General features: G+C 44.9%; 1 protein-coding gene and 1 pseudogene across 1 annotated transcript; both read right to left on the bottom strand.

The window, feature by feature from the left end:
• On the bottom strand, positions 1 to 21,215 carry LOC146177401 (neprilysin-1-like; annotated as a pseudogene).
• LOC146177402 (uncharacterized) lies at positions 12,337 to 18,523 on the bottom strand. Its single transcript, XM_084580751.1, has 3 exons — positions 18,256 to 18,523; positions 17,968 to 18,156; positions 12,337 to 12,683 (listed from the first exon to the last, which is right to left on the bottom strand). The coding sequence occupies exons 1-3, from the start codon at positions 18,521 to 18,523 to the stop codon at positions 12,337 to 12,339; spliced, it is 804 nt and encodes a 267-aa protein (XP_084436877.1).
• Positions 21,216 to 26,133: the final 4,918 nt, after the last annotated feature.

Raw genomic sequence — 26,133 nt, 5'->3', positions numbered from 1 at the left:
AGGAGAACCACGTGGAACGAAGACGCCTGGAGCTTATCTGAAGAAAGTGCACTTTTTCTTGGGGTTTATGTCGGAGCCTTCTGGGCACTTGAAGGCTTTGGCGAATGGCGCAAAGTTCGCCATCGCCTTGTTGCAGTTTCCGCCTTAGAGGTTATCAGCCTCCGTCTTTGCGCAGCTGAAGAGGCAGGCGGTGATGAAGAATGTCTTCTCCTCAGTCAGTTCCTGCGAAAGATGCAGTACGCAACGATTAGGAAATTCATTGAGCTTTAACGTTGCTATTCCGAAAAATTGAGGTGCTGCATTAATTATGGAGGCTCAACTTTTTTACACATTGTTTTCTCCTTATCTTGCGTTCTAGTCAACTCGAGCGTACTGTGAAGAATTTTAATTCTTTACCAGCATCAGTTATGGCAAGGTTTGAGACAGGAGTAAAAATATACTTATCAGTAGACTTAAATAGGTGACCCCTATAATAACAAACCTCACAAACATGCAGCCTCCGGCAGCAGTTAACATGCCATTTAAAAAACGATGGGCGAGTAATGCAGCAATCGGCATGCGAAATTCCAGGGCAGCTCTTTGGGCATTTTCGTCCTGCGATAGTCTCAGGTAAATAATTTAACAGAGGTATTCACACAAACTTGCAGTTAGGGCATATCTATATAAACGCAGAAGTCTCAATGAAACCAATCCTTTGATTCCCTCCGGAACACTATGTAACAACCATATAACCTTAAAGGCCACCCAAAAGGTCCGCCGTATTCACTGCTTCTAGGTAACAAGGTCGCCGGTGATACCCTAACCCACAGTTTAGAATTTCTCTAAATTAACAAACGAAGATATTTCACCGCAGAATATTGCTCAACAGGCGGCAACAGCCTAGTGCCACCCCTCCAGCGTTCCCTTTCTGCGCAATCCTAGATTTTCTCATCTGGTTTGGCGTGCCTTTCATTTACTGCGTTTCTTCTCTCTCTACCAGTAAGTATCGTCCATTTTTTATTTACGCTCTCCTCTTGCGCTCACTCCCCTTCCATTCTTACCATAGCCTTCTGTCCTCACAATAACTACCTGCGTATTCGTTTAGTAACACTACCCTACGATATGTAAATTCTTCAGCCCTTCATAACCGTCTTCGATGGTAGCCAGTGGACATCTAGTTTTCTTTCGTGGCCTCCACATCCCGGATGCGCATTCCTTTATTCTGGCCATACCAAAAGCAACGGTTGCCTTTCATGCTCTCATTTTCCCTCTTCATTCAATATGAGAGGAATTGCAACATCTTATATTTGCCACCTACTAGATATCATGAAACCAATCTGGTGCTTCGCTCTTTTTCCGCCACAGCAATATTAGCAACAAGTACCATAACGCGCAATCATTAAATAGAAGGCCACGAGGAAAGCTCAGTCTGAGAGAATTCTCCGCAACTCTGAATAGGACACTCCGACAGAAAATGACGTTGGTGTACATGTGTACACAATAACTGGCAAGAGATAATTGGTAGGCGACATGTACGGCACTGACAGTACAACGAATTGCATGCCGTCACAAGACGACACCACGTACCAAGGGCTGTAAACATGGGCAGATACAATGCAATGGGAGGATGAGATGACAATCGCGTTGACCGGGAGAATTGCACCCTGAGTCGCATTTCACTCCTATACTACCCAGGCTCGTTCACACGGCTTGATTAAAGGTCATTGTGTCTATATGGGGCGGCCTTTTCGCATAATGTGCGGATGGAATCCAACGTGCAACACCACGCCTAGTCTGCAGATGGAGGTATTCCGATGTTTAAAAGTCGTAGAGAAGGAACTATGGTTCATTTCGGATCACAACATCTTGGTTCTTACTTTGCATCACAAATCGAAACAAATTTTGCTTCAGCTTTACAACCTTTACTGGTGTTTGAGTCGGCTACCACAGGAACCATGCGAAGCAGCTGCAGATTTCAAGTAAAACTGGCTGAATCTTTTGCAATATGCTGATGTAAAGAATTTTGCAGGCATGTTTGCACTGGGGGGTATTTAAACTGTTTACAGGTTATTTTGATTCCACTGTAAGTTGCGCGACAGTGTCTGCACGGGTCAATTTTAGAGCCAGGTGGAAATTTTGTGCATGAAAAAGCTCCCTAAATAATCAAATAAGCAACTAAAATTCACAAATTAACGTATTTGTTTTTCTTAGGGTGACAAAATTATATTACGACTATTGACGCCGTCAACATAAAAGCCGAGTCCAGTCTTTAAATTGCCTCTGTCGGCAATATCGAAAAGCACTGAACAAGGTTTGAAGGTGAGGCTCAATTCACAAGCTGAGCCAATGTTTCCATAAATCCGCTTGTCGACAACGTTGCCTCGGCTCGCGTACTGAACCACCACTTATTCAGTGTTGTTTCATACTGTGTAGCCATCATCTTTGTCTCGTTCCATTGTCTATCGCCAATATAGATAAAAATGCCTAACGCCAGAAATGTGTTTTTTTTTCTTTCAGGTCAGACATCTGGTATTATGCGACGCACAATTTAAAAAGCCGTCGCGTTGTCTCCTTAATGCCTTAGAAGCGGTACCCATTGTTTAGGCGACATAAAACGCCTTATGATGCTATTTTCAAAATGTGCATTGCCAGAAGCAAGCTTCCAGAGCTAAAAATACCTATTTTTAAAGTTGATTGTCTCTAGTACATCGGCGATCAATAAAAGAGGATTTAAAAACTTAGTTCAGCGTTTATGTTAACGGCGAATGGGGCATTTCAGGAACGGAAGATTTGGGATTCGGGCTTCCCGCCGTTGCGTTTTTCTCGGCCACCTGTGATTGCTGTGTTAGTCTCCTCTATCCCCTTCTGCTGCCTGAAGATGCCTAGAGGTGTGCTGAAGACTTGAATGTCCTTCGGCCAGAGCTCCGTCCTGGTGTCCCACTAGCGTTTTTCTTTAGCGCCTTAGGTCGAGAGAGGACCCTCCGATATATAGCAAGGAGGATACGCTACGTTCTTGTCTGGCGGCTTTTGTCCGTGTAGACTTTTCTACACTGGGGTTCGTCAGCTGGGGGCCTTACCTTAAAACGCAGCTCGAGCCTGTCAATCGTATCCCAGTGATTCCTGGCAGGCACACCTTGCTTTGGTCACCCACCTTCACCAAAGAGGCTGCCCTACTTTTCCCGTGAGAGATCGGAGCATGACACTGGGTGCCTGCGGCGCGCGATCTTAGTAACTTTGTGCATGCATCAGAACCTTGCTCCTCGCAACCTCACGGGACGTAGTGACTGTTTGTATCGTTGGACTGCGTTCAATAAAATGAGCTTGGAGGATCGTTTCACTGCAGCGAATTTATCTCCTCCCTATAAAAGGTTGAGCGCATTGCCGTGTTTAGTGTGCTCGTGGTGACAGCTTATCGGGACAGGGCATGCGCGACGCTCCAACCCGCGGTGGTTGATGAGCCCAGCCGTCAGAGAAACTATGCCTTCAACATTCTTCGGCGCGCTTACTCTATACAAGCAGATTCTTTGACTCGTTATCAGGAAGTTTACTTGTTAGCGCCCTCGGTAAGAGCATATAAGGATGGGGGATCGGTCCCTGGTTTGAACACAATTGACTCGTTCTTCATTGTTTGTTGAAATATAATTTTGACCTTGGTCAGCCCTTCAAGGTCATGCTGTCGCGGCGAGGTTCAATCTAACAACCAATTTAAAAGGCAGCAAGAAAATGATAACAATAAAACAACACCGGCACCGAGATGCTGCTTGTCAACTTCCTTCTTCGGCGGAATTACAGAGTATAGCCACATCTCTCACCAGAAACCCTCACGACCGACTTTTTGATTCTAGCATTTTCACCGTCTTTCCTGCACACTCTGAGGCTGGTGCCAGATTTCCCCGACAGAGCCCAGTGGAAGATTTTGTTGTGCAAGTTGGTATGTTTAATCGTTCCCGAGGCAACTCACCTGCGTACAGATGTTGTTTTTTTCCTTGTTTCCTGCCTTTCGAGTGATCCGAATTCGGAATTTTTTTTTACCTTGATAACCGCGGAAACATTAACCCGTGATGCTTTGCAAAGAAGCTTCCTGCGGTGCGCTATTTCAATGGCGTGAACCACAATAATAAATGATGAAAAAAGAAAATTATTATGACCATTCTATAGTGGCTCCAAACCGGGTAGAAAACATGTGTGAGCGTGTGAATGGTCAGGAAGGCAAGTACAGTCTACAAATCGTGCACCAAAGGTAGTGCTCAAAGTGCATTGAGGACATTGCTTATCAGAATCCCCTGTTGCGTGGGAAGCATATAGCACAGACAGGATGATGTCTCAATAATTGAACAAGAGACCACTGATCAACAATAATTCGGAACACTGTACCGAACCTCTCGAATACCGCTAAATTAGCGCGAACCGGAAGAGATGCTGCTGCGTTTACAATTTCGCGTCTAAGATAAAAAGCCTGCATTGTATTCGCTTCCATGAAATAATAATTTTGTAGCCGTAAGAACATATGAGGTGACAGAGAATTAATGCGGCTAGACGAGCACGGTAGATCCTTCTCAGCTGCCCATTATAATGTGCTGATATTGTAAGACATCAAGCATAAGCTGACGAAGATTTTTTAGGCTTGGCCTACCAAGGCTTCTCGTGGCTAATGTGCCAGCACACAAGCTTTGTAGCTGCCGTATAAAGGACTCCCCCTGAATGTCAGCAGTCTTATGACATGAACAGGAATGTGCTAGAATTTAGAGCGATAACAAATCGTCACTTTAACACCATCATTTTCTACGTCTATCTCCGGTGTTGTTGTGTTCTCTGATGTCGTTTAAAATGATGCTTGAAAAATGAACACCGCAATTAAGACGCCCTTAAGTAGGGCTCATTTGAGTTCTCTTCGGAAACAACTTTTCTTTCAATTCATTTGCACAATATATGCACTCAAACCACTATCATCTCGCGCATCCTTCCAGTTTAGGTTCTTGTTCAAACATGATATATTATTCAAATTTACAGGCTGGATATCGCTTTGTGTGACACTTCGATTAATCATCACTAGCATACCTCCGATAGCTGAGTGTCGTTCTCGTCACTGTGCCGTTTGAAAGCGGCGTATGCCACCTCCAAGGCAGGCACTTCCGGAAAGACGCTGGAATCGGCGCTGGTCAGACAGCCAAGAACGCGTGCCTTGTAGCGATGCTTCACCGCCTCGGTAAGCCAAGATGACACTATCTTTCCTTTAGGGTCAACCTGTCCACGAAAAAGCAATGGGTAATAGTATGTCAACGCTAAGTGGTTGCAAGCTGGACTAAAGATGCAAAGCCGACATGCTTCATTCTTACCTCAAATGTACTGATATCAAGTAAAAACTAGATGGTTAGTTTGGTTTGTGGGGTTTAACATCCCCAAGCGACTCGGGCTATAAGAGACGCCGTAGTGGAAGACTCCGAAAATTTCGACCACCTGGGGTTCTTTAACGTACACACTAGACATTGATCAGTCAGATATAGCGCAAACACGCAGCGCCCATATCTCACTCTCATGAAAGGGTTTAAGTAACACGCAGTGTTCCGCAAGTGCTAAAGAGAGGTGAAATAGACAGAATTTACCTTAGGATCTCATATCGGTTTTAGAGGTCATGATGTTGCCTTGGCCCTTCAACCAATGCACTTTACATCTTTTTCATGATCGTCGTCCGAGTCGCTGTTAACAGTAGCGAAGTCCGAATGTCCGCTCCATCATGGCTTTCAAATGTTGATCTGAGACGCAGATATTTCTCGGAACAGCTCTACCATGGCGGTGTTGTGGTTAGTGGACTCGACTGCTGTGGCCAAAGATGCGGGTTCTAATCCGGGCTGCGGCGGCACTTTTCGATGAAAGCGAAAAGAATGGTGCCCGTGTGCTGTGCTATGCCATTCCACTTTGAAGAAGCCCAGGTGGTCGACATTTTCCGAGCCCTCAATTGCGGCATCTCATAGCTGAGTCGCTTTTAGGCGTTAAACTCCACTAAGAAAACCAAATCAATTTCTCCTATATATATCAACATCATCAGGAGCAGCAACCCGGCAGTGGCAAAAGCCGGTCAATATTGTCTCCTATAGGCTACCTGCGCTCCAGTTTTCTCCGTACTTTTAGAACCCCCTAGTGGCCTTCGCGGCACTCGACTAGTGGCATGATTACGGCTACCGCATGTAGGGAAGGGCAGCTAAATTAATTGCCTTCAAACCCTAAGGATCCTGGTTCTTTTAAAAATTCTCGACTACGATTCTCTCGACTAAGGCTAGTCCTTATTCAGTTTCGTAAAATAATTTTGTCCGAGTACCAAAATAAGCCAAAAAAGCAAGATTCATGCAGGTGGGCAAATACGGGGGATTGCTCGGCTTCTCGTGTTTGCTCTACACGTTTCTCAGTGTGGTTGTGCCTTTCTTACAGTAAGTGTAAATAACTTTGTTTCACTAAGATGTGTTGTCAGCCTAGTTGGTGCTAGCGCTCGTCCTGTACCCTGTCTTGTGTGTGTTTTTTCGCGCTACTATAAGATGTCTGAAGTAACTTTGTTTCGTTGCTTGTATCATTTGCTGAATGAAGGGGATTCAAATGAAGTCACGGGCGTTATTATGCTTTGCAGAGCACCAGCTTCAGCAGTGCAAACCAAAACAGATAGCCATAAACCGATTAGATATACCTGCAGCGTTTCGCCGGTTTCCTGCACCACAAAATGACCGTGTCTGTGACGTAGGGTAATACCTCCATACTGCACTGAGAAGGCGGTGTGAAGTTGGCGAATTTCATCTTCGTATAAAATTCAGCTGCGAGTTCGGGCATCACACTTCTGAGCGTGGCTGGCGCTCTGCATAGGCCATTGAGTTATGAGTAGCAAAAGTGAATAACAGAGCGTGAAGGTTGACATACGTGTCTATCTATAGCTGGACTGTTGCGACCACCTAGATGGCAAACCGACAACCAATTCGTAAGCGATGCGCAGTACTCTGTAATTTGTGGAATGTTCTAGAAGGGAAGTAATAAAATAATGGACCTACGTTGTCAATGCTTCCTCCAGTCATCTGCCACAACTCCCCTAATGCGGCCCCAAGAATTTTCAGAACCAAAGTATCTGTGCCACGCTTGAAAGCAACGCCTTTTGTGCTTGCCTTGAATATATATATATATATATATATATATATCGCTTGAGGAGCACTCAAAGCGGTTTTTTTCTTTATTAGGTGTGTCAGATTGGTTTCGTAACGCTGAAACCATTCCTGAACTCAATGTTTTTACCTACGCCCGAATGCAGCGGGGGCGGGGGAATAGGGGAATTGGGAGGGGAGGAGGGATGCGTACATGTACATGAATAGTCACCCTCATCACACATTTTTGGAATGATGCCTGAAACCTGGCACTGATTATTTGTTTCATTCATCGGTACTGACAGTAACACCTATAAGCGCAATCCATTCTGAGCTCTTACAAAATCAGAGCGCGTGCCGAGACTGATGAGATTTAACGGCGTCGTTACTTTATCCCACGCTCTCTTTGTAGTTCGCCTAGGCCTTCTGCCTGTCATTTATCAGCATGACAGTTCCGGCTGCTTCAATGCTTCCAATAACATCAGGTGGATGTTTTCAGATTCATTATGCGCTGCCTATCTTGCTGTTTTTCGCTTAGAAGAATATTAAAAAAAGGCAATTGTGCCCATGGAAGTCTAGTCGTGCGCCGTTGTAATCAGGTTGTTCTCGAAACTAGCAGACAGTTCTCATTTCTCTATTCATGTTGTCAATTACTTCGTCTTCGCAAACAGTGCATTATATAATGCGGCATATGAAGTAAAATTCTATAAAAGAAATGTTTTGCTGTAGAAGCTACACGATCGTTTAGATGCCTTTAAAAGTGGATCAGATCAGTTCTGCCCATGATCGTAACTCTTAGCCTATGCAGTACTCGAAAATGCATAGGACGTTTGAATGGCAGCACCAGGAATATATTTTTTAGTCGGTTTTGATATTTTGCCTCCAGGAGCGGCGCCTCATCACACATAAGTCGTACTTGCTTGAAATCGTAGAAGTACTTTGCTGTGGAGACACAACACTGTTCGCAAGGGTCCCATAACAAATAAAATATTACGGGGGACAATAAACCCACCTTTTTAAGTATGACGCGATAGCGTAAGCTACCAGCCCACAAATAAAGCACCGTTTTAACAAACTTCTATCAACGTGCCTGCGTGACTTAGGGAAACGTGAAAGGGAGTCCTGCAAGGCCGATTCTAATGTCGTCCTGTCATATTCAAGGAGAGCACAAAGTTGGCCGCTCCTGCCGTTCGGTTCGCCAGACAACCCTACGCCCACTCAGAGCCCGGCCATGTCAGCTGACAGCTACCGCCTGACAACCCCAAGCTCTTGATTTTCGCTCAAAACGCCGGCGTTCATTTTCGGTGGACGAGGCCTTTAAAGCACAATTAAAAGAAACACTGAACAAAAATTTTAACCGCGTATCGATGTTTTGCAGCCGTAAAGCACCGACGGCGAGGCTCTAACCGCCAAACTCTAAAAGCGAAGCCTTCACTGCAGTTAGGTTTCTTCATGTTAATCTGGAGGCTTCCTTACTGAGGAGCCCTTAGCAAACCCGTCCTCGGTGCTTCCTCTGTAGCAAGGTAGCTAGTAGCTGCCTTCATGCGCCCTCGTCGAGCTCCGCGCCTTACCGCCAAACTCTAAAAGCTTCCTTACCTCACTAAGGAAGCCTTCACTGCGGTTAGGTTTGTTCATGTTAATCTGGAAGCTTCCTTACTGAAGAGCCCTTAGCAAACCCGTCCTCGGTGCTTCCTCTGTAGCAAGGTAGATAGTAGCTGCCTTCATGCGCCCTCGTCGAGCTCCGCGCCCTGGAAAACGCACTTCACCTCACTACTGCCACACGTGACCCCACTCTCGCACGCGCGCGACGAGACGCGAGCGAGGCGATCCCGGCGTTGTGACGCAGGAGCGTGGGAGCGTTGGTTGGCGCAGTCGGGAAGAAAATGGCAGAGTGGGCCGACAGCTACGCGGTTGACCGCAGTGATTTTTTTACCCGTGCTTGTGAATGTGCCTTCGATGAAGCGTACATTTATCCCCCTACTGCTAAGTCGCTTCGCGATGTCACAAATCCTATGGAAATCTACTCGGAAGAGGAATTCGCGTTTCGCTTCCGATTTGGCAAGGCGTCCGTGCTGGCCATCTTGGCGGAGCTGCAGATGAAGGCCAACACCGACCTGAGAGGAGCGCCGCTTCCACCGCTTCTGAAGGTGCTTATCGCGCTTCGCTTCTACGGCACCGGTGCGATGCAGACTGTGATCGGTGACCTCGTCAATGTTTCGCAGCAGTCCGTGTCGCGCTGCGTTTGGGAAGTAACACAAGCCGTATGCTTACGCCTGTTCCCAAAGTATGTGCAGCTCCCCAAAGAAGCGGAGACAAAAGGAGTCATGGCTCGCTTTTACAACATTGGCCGGTTTCCCGGCGTCACTGGGTGCATTGATTGTACTCATGTCCCCATTGACAGCCCTGGAGGAGAAAACGCCGAAGTGTTCCGCAATCGGAAGGGAGTCTTCTCCATAAACTTACAGGTAAGCTTCCGTCGTTTCTTTTCCGCTGAGACGTGTGCACTTTATATCACGTTTAGGATTTCCAGGTACGAGATATTTCGATATTGGAAGGTCTTCGTGCATGTATTGTCATCGTTTCTTTCGTGCTTGTTTTGATAACTGTCTCCCGACGAGCGGGAGAGTGTTTACGTCTCGGCTCGAGGCCGCGCATTTGTCACATATATATGCCACGTTCATATTGTTTTGGTGCGAAACCTCACACTATCGTTAGAGGCGAGCAGAAAGCTTTCTTGTGTAGGTGTCCACCAAGAACTGAGGCACTGAGCCTTCCTTTCTACCAAAAGCAGACCAACTAAAGACGTTTTAACATTGCACCAGTCTCTTCAGTACTAAACCGGCAAGCAAAATCATGCCAAACAGTGCTTTTTGGTAACCTAGGCAAGAGTGGTTACAACATGTACAATGTTTGGTCTACAACAGATTACAATATAGAAAAAAAAATTGCGCACAGTAATGTTGCTGTGGAACACATTGGGTTATAAACTTGAGAATATCGCATAATACATTCCCATCTAAACACAAAGAAAAAAAAGGAACATATCAAGGGCATTCACTGCAAGAATCAAACATATGCTAAACTTACTGGCTGGAACTCTTTGCATATGAACATTATTCTGGAAATAAGGTTGCTACATTGTAAGGTAACTTGTTCCAATCAGCTATCGTTCTTGGAAAGAACGAGAGCTTGTAGGCAGTAGTTCTGCATTGAGGCATTAAAATTGTTTTCTCATGTTTGAACCGTGGACATTTCTTTCCTCACAGGCTGTCACTGGTCCAGAGCTACAGTTTTATGACGTTGTCGCAAGCTGACCTGGATCCGTCCACGATAGCCGGATATTTGCAAACAGTAGAGTAATGGCTCTGTATGAGCAAGGAGCTATGCCAGGCGTTCTCCTTGGAGACTAGGGCTATGCCAGTCTACCATTTCTGATGCCACCTCTGAGGGATCCTCGAATAAGTGCAGAAAAGAGGTATGTGGTGATATGATAATGAGGTGCAAGAGAACACTCGTTGAATTCTCAGAGAGTACATGTAGAGATACATTTAAACAAAATGGTGCCTGGGAAACAACTTGATTCCTCGCATTTACCGAAGTTGAACATGTATGAGGTTGTAAGTGTGCATGTAGAGACACGTTTAAAAAAATGAGGTGCCTGGGAAACAACTTTATTCCTCGCATTTGCTGAAGTCAAACATGCATGAGGTTGTAAGTGTGCATGAATGAATTTGCACTAAAACAGATTTCTTGTTTCTAATAAATTATTTGCACACTTTCTGCCTAACAGGTACAACATAAGCCAGATCAGAACCAGAAATACCGTGGAACGGGCCTTTGGTGTCTGAAAGAGGCGCTTCGCATGCCTAAGAGTAAAGCTGCTGACGGCCACTGAGCGGTCCGCAGCCATTATAACAGCTTGTGCAGCTCTGCACAACATTGCATGTGCAATGAAAGACCCTTTCCCAGGTCCTGAAGAGGAAGACCCCGACCTGGGTGAAAATCACACCCAAGAGGAATCCGATGCAGTTCTGGGTACACAAACCCGTAGCTGCCTCATTAGCCGGTGCTTTTCCTCTGGGTACTGATATGATGGAGTGGACTCTGTACAACGGTAAAGCCATTACTACCAGCAATACATTACTGATTGAAAAAGCTATCTCTTATGTTTCAGCCCCAAACAGTGTGTATCTGTTCAGTCAAGCAGAGACAGTCCTCAGAAAAATACAGCATGCCAACTGTGCTGTGCATAAAGCTTTGTTGTGTTGCAATGAAAAGCAAATGGAGGCTCATTGTTGAAAGCACTAGTTTAAAGATTTTATTGGAACTTGAACACATTTAAAAAACACACTGAGCTAACAAAAGAAAGAGTCGCGCTCAGAAACTGTGCATGTTTTGTGGCTTCATAATGAAGTTGCAAGCACCGCTCTTGGCACATGCATTGTTGTCATTTGTCACATTGTCGCTTCCTCGTCTCCATGGGCATGCAGCATCAAGTGTTACCACATCGTGCTCCTATAGGGTGCAAGCACACATTGGCTATAAGCTCACAAGCACAGGTGACATCGAAACACATGAAAAAATTAAATAATTGACTAGTCGCCTGCAAAATAAAATTAAAGTTGAGGATTATGTTTGTCATCTGTGATGGAATGTACTTATGGCCGTAACTACATTCTCGTGTGTGTATTTGAGTATAATGCTTAAAATAATATAGGTCACCAAATTGTTGCTTGTATGTTTTATTTCAAGTATGCGTTTGGCATTAGAACAGATGGACCACAAGTAATTCATCTAGAAATGGTAAAAAATAATTGAGCCACTACTTCATGTTGTTCACCTTTAGCTACAGTGATTCATTGTTTCATTTCTCGTGACTAAACACCGACTTCGTGTCACAGGCATCGTTCAGTTAATGAAACCAAAGCAACATCAAGAAGAAATTCAATTATTTTGCAGTTGTAGGCAACTGACTCTTGGTGATCCATCCATCCATGTATTACAATATCTAACGCATCATCTGAAAGCAAACACTCGGCTAAAATTTGGTGTCCATAGTCCTCACTGCAAGAGTGCGAAATTAGAATTCTGCTATTTGGAGTCATCTGCCTGCAGCTGCTCCCTGAGGACAGCCTGCTTTAACTTCTGCACATTTTCTTTTTCTTTTAAAATGCGAAGCCGCATTTTATGCAGCACCTTGCGCTTGTTCCTCTCATCAGCATGCTGTTCCCTCATGTGCTCATTCTGTTCTGATGTTCCTCTGTGAGACACCGAAGCCTTTCCCTGTGTTCAGTTTCTTTGTGTTTTTTTTTTCGCTCCTTATAGCATCAAGACGAGCCTCGAGCTCGGCGTCAAGCGTCTGCTGCAACAGCGCTAGCCTGCCTCCACGGGCACGCTGCACACTTGGTTCAGCTGCTGCCCTTTGGTTATGTGCAGATGCATCTGTTCCATGCACCGTTGTTTCAGGCGCTGTGGTTCCAGGCTCATCTGCTGCTCTATCTTCACTTTCCCTGGGTGGTGTACTTGAGCTATGCGCCATGTACTGCATAGCTGCCACATCACCTGAGGTGTGCTCCAGTGTTCGCTCTGCAAAAAGCAAAACCAAAAATACTTCCGACATGAAATCCACATATATGTTACATGAAATAAAGTAACTATGTGCAAGAGTTGTTGTTTTTGTCTGATGGACTTTCAGCATACTTCGAAATGAAAAATAAAATACAGCAATAATACAATACAATACAATAATAAGTTTATTTCCAGGTTCAACTGGAGGGTTTCCCGGATAAAAGCTGCCTTCGCAGCTTGACAGTGTCCAGGAAACCCTTACAAGCAGCAGCAGACGAGTGGTGAAGGAAATCTCCAAATCTGTCATATATACAGTAGTCACATTCAAATAACAAAACACACACGGAAATTCACAATAAGCTTTAAAGTAAATGGCAAAAAGAGAAAAACAGTTGAAATGCGCAGTTTTTAAGGGAAAAATGTAAAGTGAGCAAACATTCAGCAATCTACAAACAGAAGCATAAAATCACATTTCAACAAAATATTTGCGCAGCTTGGCTTTTGTGTATCCTATTGTACTTTGATAAGTGTTTAAAATAGGGGCAGGTTGTAAGACAGCATTTGTAATTTATAATCAGTGCGAAAACGTGGTACATTCCATGCATTAGTACTTCTTGTGTGCATGTTAGCACGATGCGTCTCCAAAGATGCTAAGGAAGAATAATATTCGGCAACGGATGCCTTCGAAAAATACATGATTTGTAGTAACCTATAATTATACAATTGATCAACACGGATAATACTATGAGCTTGGAATGCATATTTGGAGGTGGTCGCATAATCAACATTAGCTATTATTCTAACAATTTTCTTTTGCAATACGAGAAGCTTATTTATGTTTGTCTTGGTCATTGTGGCCCACACTAAACTACAGTAGTTAAGGTGAGAAAAAAATAATGCGTAATAAACTTGTAGTTTACACTTCATAGGTAGAGTAGCACGACATCGCGAGAGGGCCGCACAGGCAGAAGAGAGTTTTTTGCAGATATGTTCAACGTGAGCATTCCAGTTTAAATGAGATGAAAAATATACACCAAGGGATTTATGTTCTTCAACAATTTCTATTTGTTGGTTTTCAAACTTCAGTACACAGTTTGGTGTTGTCGGCTTATTTCTTGCGCGAAATATTACAGCCTTCGATTTTGAAGGATTTATCTTTAATTTATTTATCATTGACCACCTAGATAATCTATCCAGTAGGTCGTTACCTTTCGCTATTACATCATTGAGATTATGGCCTGAAAGAAGTAATGTGCTATCATCGGCGTAAATTACAAAATGAATAGAAGGATCTATAGTTACAATGTCATTTATATAGGTACTAAACAAAAGGGGTCCAAGTACGCTCCCTTGCGGGACACCACAGCTAATAGGTAAAGGGGATGAAAGTTCATTATCTACAGATACTGACTGGCTTCTGTTTTGGAGGTAATCTTCAAGCAGTCTGGGTGGTTTACCACGGATTCCGTACATTTGAAGTTTATAAGCAAGAATCGCATGATTTAAGCAGTCAAATGCTTTATTAAAATCAAGGAAAAGGCCCACCGTATATAAGTTCTCATTAATATTGTTCAAGATAATTTCTTTCATTGCTAATAAGGCTGTTTCTGTTGATTTGCCTGTTCTGAAACCAAACTGCGAGTCAGATATTACCTTATTTTTATCAAAAACCTTCGTTATTCTTGAAGAGATAACCTTTTCCAGTCCCTTAGAAAACACGGGAAGCACCGAAATCGGCCTATAGTTTCCTGGTAAGTTTCGGTCGCCCCCTTTATAAATTACTGACACTGTTGCAGTTTTCATTCCGTTGGGAAAAACCCCGGATTCAAGTGCCAGATTATAGATATGAGAAAGCAGGGGACAAATTATAGATATGACATATTTCAACGGTGTCATCTGCATGGCGTTTATATCTAAGGCTTTGCTATTACTAATTCCCATATACACGTTGTAAACTTCACTTGCATCAGTTGGCTCGAAGAATATAGTTTCGCTAACCTGACTAGGATAACCGGCGATAAGGGTGCCTGTCGGATCTTGAGATGAAGTAACACTATTAAGAAAATGTTTGTTGAAGTGTTGTGCGAGTGCTCTTCCACTTTTCCACTGGCAAGCATCGTTTTCGTAGCATGGTTATTTACACGGCGACCAAGGACATCATTTAAAGCTTTCCAGGTAATATCAGGTCTACTTGAACTGACGTTAGAAAAGAGCCGCTGATAATAGATATTTTTAGCTTTCCGTAGCTCCGCGTTCAATCGGTTCCTTAACTTTTTGAAAGAAAGCAGCGCATCCTCTGTGCGTGTTCGAAGGAACATTTGATACCGACGATTTTTGTCCTTTATCATTTTGAACAATTTTTTTGTAACCCATGGTTTTCTTATCTTTTTGGGAGGGGTGTGTACTTCCAGCGGAAAGTGCGTCGAATAAAAACGAAGGAAATGGTGAAAAAATAGGTCGTACGCATCATTGACGCTCGTTTTCTGCAACACACAAGACCAGTCAAAGTTCATAATACCGTGCTTAAAAGCTTCCAATGAGCTATCGTTGATGCGTTGCACACGTATGGACTGTTTCACAATGTTTCGCTTAACATGCTCATTCCTAAAAACGACAAATACCGGACAGTGATCACTTACATCAGAAGCAATTGTACCGCAAGAGAGTACACTGGTTTCAATATCCGTAATTAATAAATCAAGTGCAGTCGCACTAGTGCACGTGACACGTGTTGGTGTTTCTATTAAGTTTACAAAACCGCAGGACATAAGTTTCATGTTAAAATCACGTACAGTAGCATTCTGGTCAAGCATATTGATATTAAAATCACCACTGCACAAAAGCGAGCATTTGTTCAGCGACGCATATTCTAGAATCTGGTCAAAATAATCTGTAAAAGCCTTCATGTTGCCATTTGGGGGGCGATATACAACAGAGATCACTTGGTTTCGATTTTGCAGTGTTAAAACTTCATAATCTTCTGTAACCTCACTAAGATTAGGCAGAATGTGGCATCTTTTGCACGCGAGAGTATAGATAGCGACACCGCCGCCTCGTTTATTTGGTCTGTTAAGGAAGAAGGTTTCGTAACCGGGTAATTCCAACATCTTGCAGCCAGACTGATACCACGTTTCAGTGAGCATCAAAACCGTAAATTCAAAAGTGAACTGTCTTAACAAGAACGTGATTTCTTCTTCCTTGTTTCCTACTGAGCGGGCATTAAAGTGCAGGGCAGTTTCACACCTTCGGTCCTTTAGTTTCACCTGTTGTGGTAGTGCAAGTTCGTGATAGGCCATTTTGTTTTTAATTGTTACGGATTACCAAGCAGAAGGACGCCCCATTTCAATTGCTAGGTGAGCTATGAATATCGCCTGTTTCTAACTCAGCACGACTGCTTTCCGACGAGATCTTGATAAGGTCTTTCTCGCTGGTTATCGGCATAACCGCCGAGCCATCAGATTGCCTCATGAAAATTTTTCCATTTTGCGACCAGACAGACTTCCAATGATGCTCATACTTTTTTTTAACAGCGTATGCAAGCAGTTTCTTTTGTGCTGGGCAGAGGTGTTCGTTTACGTATATAGGGTCCGAAGTTTCTATCCCAACATCAGTGTTTGTCAGCCTCATTTTTTTTGGCTCTCTGAAGTACCTTGTCGCGTTTGGCTTGAGACCAGAACTTAACCACAATATTCGACTTGTCTGCCTTACGTGTCGGCACTCTATGACAGGCTTCAATATCCCGTTCTTCAATAGGCTCACTAATTGCAGTTCCTATTTTTGAGACTATGTCAAATACATACTCGCTGTCATTTTTGTTGACTCCTTGAATTTCTAGGTTGGCTCTTCTCGAGTATTGCTCAGAAAGAGTAAGTCGCTTCTCCAAGTCAAGCATTTTACCTTCCAGACTCGTGTTCAATGACTGAAGGGTCTCATTTTCTTCAGCAAGGTTCTTGTTTTTAGCGATATCTGCATTTAGCTTTTCCTCAAGCTCTCTGATAGAGCCATGTGCGAACTCGATGCTTTTAATTAAGCCTTGTTTTTCACTCTTCAGTTCTCTAATTTCATTACGCATTTCTCGCTCCATCGATTCACGAAATGTTTTGATTTCAGCTTTAATTTCTTCTCGTAGCTTTGCGATATCAGCTTTAAACTCATCTTTCACTTTTACCGCCTCTTTCCCAGTCATTTTTGAAAATATGTCTCTCTGCAAAACACTCGATAGGCCTCAGCAAACAGACGGAGAACAGCACAAGTTCACAAAGCACTTTCCCTTAAAACCACTTTCACTTGAAAGCAAATAAAATGAACTGAAATGAAAACGCTTGGCAGCAGCGACGAGGGGCCAACAATAATGCTTAAGATCAATGTGTTGTTTTCACTAACCTGCGATGAATGCAGAAGTAGATTAGGACGTTTCCAACGCTCTCGTCGCTACTGCCAAGTGCCGCGAACGTCGATGAAGGTGTTCCTTTTATAGTGGCTGAGGTCACGTGGAAGCAAACGTAGCAGGTCACAACGCAGCCGACAACGACGCCTCCTTGAACCGGGTGGTGACCAGCGTAACCCGCGTTTTCACGATGGCGGCTTCCAGATGAAACAGTGTTGGCGCCTAGTACGGCTGCGCAGGTGTGCCCTGCGATGAATGCAGAAGTAGATTAGGACGTTTCCAACGCTCTCGTCGCTACTGCCAATGAGACCTGACAACGGTTAAAGTACATATAGGTTAGCAGCAGCGGCTGCTTTTGAAACATACGCAGTGCAGATCAGCAGTCAGTAATCGTGCAAGTCCCAACCCAGTTGCAGAACGGAACGGTATGCATATTTCTTTTTTTTGCACATTACCTACAGCTCGTGTTTGACAATACAGTATTGGGGTACAGTCAAGATAATCATTATGGTATAGTGGCACAAAAACAAAATATAACTCATCTTATGTTAATGCAAACAAATACAAGCATAGATACTGCAGCAGTGAGGCAAACGATTCATTAGATTTTGTGGAAACGACTTCCTGGGACAACTTGTACCATTAATTTATTTTTGGAAACAAAAATGAATTCCACCATTTGCATGCCGAACTTGACTGCTATACAGTTATCGCTACGTTCATGATTTCAACAGTAGCGAGAAGTTTGCATGCACCTTGCAATATTTGAGAGAACGCACTCTCGCGCGAGCAGCCTACTTCGTTCCACAGCGTATCTGACAAATGAAGTTTACGTTCCCTGATAAAAACAGCCTACACGACTTACCCCATCTATGCCACACGGCAAGTCTTCTAATTAAAAAAAAAATTACGCACCTTCGTCACTGTCATCTGGTGCGCTGTCGCGCAGCACGCCGTCCAGTATTTCGGCAACGGATGCCGATGGTCCAGTTTCCAGCGGGCGGTCTCTGTCGTAAGAGTTAGGTATGCGCACGGCAAGGTGCGGTACAGCTGCTTCAACTTGCGCCAGCTGATCGTCCATAGGTGGTGGGGGTGGCCCGCCTCCTGCAATGTATGCATATAGTACATGCATAAAACAGGCCTAGTAGTTGCGGCTACGCGGAAGAGGCGAAAAACGTACTGTAGTACGTATGTAGTACATACCTGTCGCCATGACGTCTCGTATTTGCTTCGCTTTCTCGCGCTTCCACCGCTGTTTCATGTCGTCCCACAACTTTCTTAACTGCTTCGACTCTCGAGGGCGTACGAAGGGCCTACTGTTGAACTCTTCGCAAAGTCTCTCCCACGCTTTGCTTTTCGCGCTGAGCGAAACAGAGTCCGTACGCTTGTTTTCGATCACAGAGCTGCTCTGTCGGATGAGCTCCGTCAAGAGGTTTTTCTCTTCCTCTGTAAAGTATGCTTTGCCAGGCATGGTCGTCTCCTTCGGTGGTGAGTTCAGGTAGTGATAAAAAAAAACAACGCTGAAGCGGCGTGGCGGCGTGCATAGGTCGTGTACTTGCAGCGCAGAGTTGACATCGGCTCGACTGACCAGTGTTGATAGACGGCCGCCAGCTGGCGATCGCCTTTAGCAATGTTTCACGTTTAGTAAACGAAATCGAAAGAAGAAGGCGACACGCCTGTATGTCAGTAATTAAATGAAAAACTGTGAAACAAAGTGTATTTTTATTATTGAATAAAAGCGTTCGAGTAAAGCTTCTGGCGCTACCCTCAAACGCAGACGCGTGGCATGCGTTCCTTACGTGAGGAGGCGTGAGGGGTGCTTTCAGAGTACGCTGGCTTCCTAGATCAAAAACATGCGGAAAGGAGGCCTCGCATAAGGTTAGGAATAGGCTGACGGAAAGGAAGCTTTCAGAGTTTGGCGGTAAGCCAGGTTGGCACAAACCTTTAGCCGTCAAGGTATGTTCTTAAGGCAATTTTTGCAAACTGCAGTTCTATTAAAACAAAGCTGAAATAGAAACAATAAGCGTGTAAAACAAGCCTTTGCAACAGCCGGACATTTATGGCCCCCCTTTAAATGCATGACACGATACAGTTAACGACCCTGTTAGCTACTCATTTGTGTGAAGGCCGCATCGCCTCTAGGCCACGCAGTCGGCTTCGCAGCGCTTCGCCGTGTGCGCCAAACTTGTGGCAAAGGCTGTATAGAAAACCGCTGAAAGCATTTTTATTATTTCGTAGTGCATATGCGATGCCGTCCTGTCGTGAAGAAATGTCAAGTAAGAAGAAAAGTCAAGTAGAAGTTTAAATGATGCCTAATTTCAAAGACGAGATATTTTTAAAGAATCGCGATACAAACTACAGGCAGCCTGTATACATAATACACATATACATAAAGGCGGCCGGCACCGGAGGCGCGCGCGACGCATAGAGATGATCATGAAAACAAAATTTTATGAATATATATTTTTTTCGGTTCATTTTGTAGTAATGTAGGCCGCCGTTTATTCACAGTCGGGGTAAGGTTTTAAGAGCACTGTGACAAAGTATGCGGCGACATTTGGAAACAATATATTTCAATGATCACGATAGGCGTGTGAAGGAAGCTTCGCGGATGCAACCTTGACAGAAACTCCGTTGAACATTATCTCTCAGAGCGCTATGTTTACATGTATTTTTTGGGGGCCCATCTGCGACCATTGGTGATGCGCGCTGCTCCGGAGTGAGATTGTGCGCGGTGCATATAGCTATTTCCAGACACCTGTGCTGCTTCGGCAAAATCGCGTTTAGCGCATGCTGTGAAAGGTGACTGGAACCAGCTTTTGTGCCCTTTTATACCGCAACAAATGGCCGGGCTGCAGTGCGGGTGAATATAATATATATCAAAGAAACTATCTTGCTTTCGACTCATTTAAGTTCACACGCACACGGTATATCATGCCTTAGCCTTGTTGTGAGCGAAACACATGGACAATCTGCAGGAATTTATTCTTGCTCTAGTCTTGGCAATACCAAAAGCAACTACGCGTACGAACTGATCACGTTTCAACTGACCAGTTTCAACAGTAGTATGCTCGAAGCGAACGGAATCCATCTCGAAAGAGGCATGCTTGGCGCGCTCCAACGCCGCTGCCCATCGCTTTCTTATTAATTTAACTACAAAAAGCCGGCGACACCGGATGCCGATCTCTTTCTTGTGGCTTGCTGCACATCCGCCCACAGCTCAACTCTTATAAAACCGTTAGTTGTACTAGCAAAAAGCGTGGCACAATCCAATGCTGCCGCTCAGGTATATTGGATGCCTAACAAACGCCACTCGCCAGTGCCACCGGGTCTTTGTGACATCACGGGCTGCGTTCGTTTATACGGGAACATCAAGAGGAATCTAGGCTTTGCAGGAATGCAGGTTGTAAATCGGCCCAAGCCTTTTTGGTTCCTCCGCATAACGATAATTCTAATAATGATACTTCATTTCCGCAACATTAACTAATAAAAAGAAGTCGCATTTATATACTTGAACATTCAGCATTTATATTAAATCACAAAAAGTGCATTCAAACTGGTTTAATTCTGCACGTTCCTCTGTCAGATACCCTTAAATAAGGCACTGTGTTGCAGGTTACGGTCACCAGATCTATGTTATCCTTAAAACAAGATACTTGCATTTAGCTAGACCACTTTACTTTTCGGGTGCAACTTTTAAACCAGCCACGCTAAGCACGTACGAAGTTTACCTGCAAGCCCTGAACGTCCAAAGCCTTGATCAGCTCCTTGGCGTAGTAGTACCCTAAGCCACCGTGCAACATCGCCTTGGTGCCGTCCTTGTAGTAAAGGGGCGGCGCCAGGGCACCCAATGACAGAGAAAGCTGGTTCAGCACGTGCTCGTACTGGATATATGGCTCCGAGAAGCACTTCGGGATTCGCAGCTCTTCCAAGCCAGCGACTGAGCCGAGGCGAGCGCGCCACGAGCGCCTGGTTTCGATCCAGTAATGCGCAAATGATGGCGACTTGTCGGGGAAATTAGCGTACGCCTCTTCGAGCACCTCCGTCGTGAGGAACATCTTGGCTGGCCAAAGCACCCTACGCATATTCATTAGCTTCTCGGCGGCGACATGCTGAGTCTGATTGTCCAGCCACGACGCAGCGAGACACATTTCCGTGGCCATCTGCGAAACCTCGAGTCTATGGTGTGTATGCTTTGCAGGAAAACCAATCATTTTGTAGAGCACATTGGGTAACCAGATTCCAGACAGGAGAAAAGGCGTAGGTAGATCTATTAACAGCCATATTACCATTCATGCGTCCAAAAAGAACGCGAAGAAAACTTCATTGTTACAGCCCTCAAAGGCAGCAAACTGGCGCGTGATATGTAAGGATATCTAAGGTGATGTGTAAAGAAGGTTGACGGAGAATATCTCAGAAATGTTGGATTTGCTGATGATATTGTCTTGCTAAGTAACTCAAGGGAACACTTGCAACGAATTATTATTGAGCTAGAGAGACGAAGCAGTAAGGTAGACGTAAATATTAATATCCAAAACACTAAGGTAATGATGAACAACCTGGAAATGGTAAACCAGCCTAAAATAGGTAGAGAAGCGCTGGAAGGGTTATGCGAATATGTCTTCTCACGACAGGTACTAACCGCACATCCGGACCCCGAAGACTAATAAATTGAATAGGTTTGGGAAAGAACGAAGTTTTAAGATACTGCCATATAATGACTAGCAGTTTACCAGTATCACTCGAGAGTAAAGTGTATAACAGTTGCACCTTACCGTTACTGACCAATGGGGCTGAAAACTGGAGGCTAACAAAAAAAAAACTTATATTTAAGTTGAGCATATCGCAGAGGGCTATGGAGCAGAAATTCGTAGGTGTGACGTTAAGAGATAGTAAGCATGCAGAGTTGGTCAGAGAAATTTTCTAGTTACTGATACGCTAGTCGAAATCAAGAGGAAGAAATAGGCATTGCCAGCACCTGCAATGCGAAGAGAGGATAACCGACGGTCGCTGAAGGTAATCATTTGGATTCCATGGGAAGGAAAGCGTGGCAGGGGGCGGCAGAAAATTAGAATAGTGGATGAGATAACGAAGCTCGCAGAGATGAAGTATATGGACTAAGCACAGGACCTAAGTACAGGAAGATGGGAGAGGTCGTTGCCCTGCAGTCCGGCTGATAAAGATGACGACGACGTAAGCATTGGCCGAATGGAACACTCAGCCTTTTAGGGTTCATTGTCGTAAATCAAATCATTTGCGCAAAGGAAGCGCGTTGCCTTCTCAAGTCATAAAAGCCGTGTGCCTTGATATTTCTACTTAAACAAAACATGGAAATTCCAACGAATTCAGTGTTCGCTTTTCGGAAAATTCAAGCGGTTTCGACATTTTATCTACTTACTTGACGCCTGTATTCTTGTGGTTAGTATCCATCATCTACTCGAACTCTAGATTCTGCAGCAGGAGCGATTATTGCTTTTTCACACACTTCGCACCTCTCCAATCGTAAATAGAGGGTTTACAAAAGTACGTCTGGCAACCGTGAGCGGCACGCTGATCCCGCGCTGGCCGCCATATTTTGTTCGCTCCATCTGTTCGCTTCGTGTCCGTCCGTCAGCGCTCGTCGTTCTGTTCGCGCTTTTCGCGTTTTAACCTAGTGTGCTGTGCTTGGACCTCTCTTCGGTCCCTGACGGTTTCTGTTAGCGACGCCTAGAAGCGTATTTTGACAGCCGAGACGTGGCGGGGCCCACCAGCCGCGCTGCGAGCGCAGTTACGAATTGCTCTACGAGTTGTGCTGGGCCCCTCGGCAATCTCCAGCGTCATGCCTATCCAGGTACAGTATCCAGAGTTCTGTAATATGGATTTTTTTTCGTCTGTGCGCCTTTGCTGTTTACTTAAACGCCTATGAGAGATCATCGCGAGTTTGCTTGCTTGGTTTGCGCAATCCCCGTCGCTCACTCCACTGGAAGATTCTTGGTTGGTGAAATGAACGAGGATGCATTTCATTTTATGATAAAAGGATCGTGCGTAATTGGACGTAAGTTGGACTGGCGCTTAGCACTTTCCTTCCCATGCCGTCGGCGCAGTAGTTGGCATTGGTCTCGGAAATAATCGGGGGCTGCGTAAAAAAAAACGTGCCATGGTAATTTGTCCCTCCAGTGATTGAATATTGATTGGTGTGCGATAGGCGATGACGAGTTAATAAAATCTTTGTAATTAATTGATCAATTGATGAAATAAAGAAACGAAAAAAAAAAGAAAAAATTGGAAAGTAAGGGTTTAAAGGTGTCAGAATGAAAAACCAGTGGTTACTGATGCTAAGGAAGAAAATTTAAAATGTGTTATTGATTAATTGAAATAATTGAAGAATGTGTTCAAAAGCCAATTGTTGCTGACGCATGCGTATAAGGTGAATAAAAATATAAAACGTCAAATAAAATAAATAAATAAAAAATGATAGAAATATAACATAACATACATAACATAGAAATATAACATACATAACAACATATAACATACTACACTTGTGTGTAGTATGTTACTTTTGATGAATTCATATTTCACTGCATTGTATTCTTTTCGCCCCTAAATAAAAGAGCTAAAATATAACACGTGAAGAAAGAAAACATCGTGCGTGTGTGTGTATGAGACAGAGACACTATCGAGTTATACCTTTAACGGTGGAGTTTAAGTGACCCCCTAATTTTTCTATAACGATATGATGTAATATAAATCTGATTTTATGAACACAGCCAGTTGCACAAAGCACAAACACTTCGCAGTGATGTGAGTTGACTTTTCAAATTTCTTTTCCTTTCAGCCGAGTTCCTCCTCCTCCGAGTTCCTCGAAGCTTCCGATGTCAGCGCTTTCATATGAGATTACGGCTTCAAATGTTTACTTTCTGGCAAAGGGAATAATAAATCGACATATTTAAAAATTCCAGTGAATTTCAGGTAGCTGTGAATTAGCGAACCATCGAGTGACTCGCAAAAACACACAAAAGTGAAGCGCAGGCTTCGTTAGTTTATCGGCCGCGCTGGCAGGTATAAAACCTGAGCTGCGCGCTCTGGACGTGGAGCGGTCGAAACGGGCTGCACGTGAGCATGTTACAACACACTAGTGGGATGTCATCTTTTCCTGCTTTTCTAGACACCGCGAGTTTGGCAGCCGCTTGCTTTTGCAGCGTAAAACACGCACCTCGGGCGCACTAGACAACCGTATTGCTCTTTGCACCAAGCACTACCATTTTGTACGACTATGAAAAGTAGTTTCGGTAATCATGTCCGTGTCTTAAATCCAATACACAATGGTGAATGCAACCTACGTACAAAATGTTTCAAAGAACGTATTGGCACAATAGCGTTTGTTATAGATGCATTGCTCCTACTCCCGTGTCCTCCATCGCAGCATAAGCTTCTCCTTCATGTTCACAAGGCTCCACAGCGCGCAAAACAGCCTTGCTGCTTTAGGTGATAGCACATTCTGTGAGCTAGCTCCCAGTCAGAGGGACGTGCAGTAATGCTTTACATGATGCAAGTGACCCTTGTAAAGCCGATTAGGACTGCAAACGAACGGTCGCATACACGCGTATACCTTGATTCCGTGCGCGGAGGGGGCCAGCTTGGTCGGTCATCTTGCGAGCGATAGAATTTGCCGCCTCATTTCCAGGGTGCCCCGCGTGAGCCGGAACCCAAAAGTGGTGGATAGATCGGGAAGGGGGGGAGGAGTGCTTAAGGATATTGAGAGCAGAGGAAGAGGTTCTACCCTTTGTAAAGTTGCGGACTGCGGTCTTAGAGTCACTAAATATGAAAAGGGCTGGTGTGCTGGCATTGGCGAGGGCGATGGCTGCTTCCTCTGCGGCAGTGAAAGTGAGAGCATGGATAGTGGCGACGAAGAGGGGGTTAGTATGTTAGAAACAGGCCAGAGCATAGGCGGGATGCGAGGGGTAGGGTGCCGCATCATCAAACACGGCGTCAGACTGTGTACCGTAGTGGCACCAGAGGGTGGAGGCGAGGGCAGATCGGCGAGCGGCATGCTGTTCAGGGTGCATGTTCTTGGGAAGGGGCTTGACAGTGAGCATGGAGAAGAGGGAGCTGGGCAAGGGATGGGTGACACAGCTAGGGGAGACAGGGGTCAAGCGAAGGGAAGTAAGAATGGCTCTGCCAGGGGTGGTGCGAGATAAACGATCGAGTTGTGCCACGCGATGGGCCTCCACAAGTTGTGAAAGAGTATTGTGGACGCCTATCGCCAGTAGAGGAGAAGTGGGGGTGGAAGTGGGAAGCCCGAGAGCCGACTTATAGGTTTGGCGGATGAGACAGTTGACCTTGTCTTCCTCGGCACGAGACAGAAAGAGGTAGGGGAGGGAGTAGACAAGGCGGCTTGGCATAAAGGCCTGAAAAAGATGACAGAGGTCGCGCTCGCGCATGCCGTAGTGTCGGTTAACGTCCAGTCGGATCAGCCGTACCGTCTGCTGGACGGTGGTAGTAAGGCGAGAAACGACAGTAGTGTGTTTGTCATTGGATAGGAGAAAGAGGCCGAGAATACGGATGCAAGAGACAGAAGGGATGGGATGTCCGTCGATAGTGACGTTAGGGTTAGGATATGAGGTTGGAACTATGCCTCGAGCCAGGAGGAGCAGGAGCTCCGACTTGGACATGGAAGAAGCTAGCCCGACCGTGCGACACAATCAACGACCGTTTTAGCGCCCGCCTGGAGAGCGGCTTCCATCTCTCCAAGATTGCCGGTAGTCAGCCTGAGGGTGATATCATCAGCGTAGTAAGCATGGGAGAGGTTAGGAATGGTAGCTAAAGCACGTGCCATAGGGAAAAGGGTGATGTTGAAGAGAAAGGAAGAGAGAACAGAACCCTTGGGGGGGGGGGTACCTCAATATTTAAGAGTGAAAGCAGCAGAGGAGAGGGTGCCGAATGAGAACTCAGCCCTGCAATGGGCGAGAAAAGCCTTGATGTAACCATGGATTCGGGAACCCACGTTAAGGGTAGAAAGGGCGTCTAGGATGGCGGTATGGAAGACATTGTCAAATGCTTCCGTCAAGTCCAGTGCCATGATCGCGCGAGTGCGCTTTC

The sequence above is a fragment of the Amblyomma maculatum genome, chromosome 10 (genome assembly GCF_055883805.1).
Source record: "Amblyomma maculatum isolate TAMU_Amacu chromosome 10, ASM5588380v1, whole genome shotgun sequence".
NCBI lineage: Eukaryota > Metazoa > Arthropoda > Arachnida > Ixodida > Ixodidae > Amblyomma > Amblyomma maculatum.
Note: the sequence above shows the minus strand (reverse complement) of the source record. Positions and strands in the feature narration are given on the sequence as shown.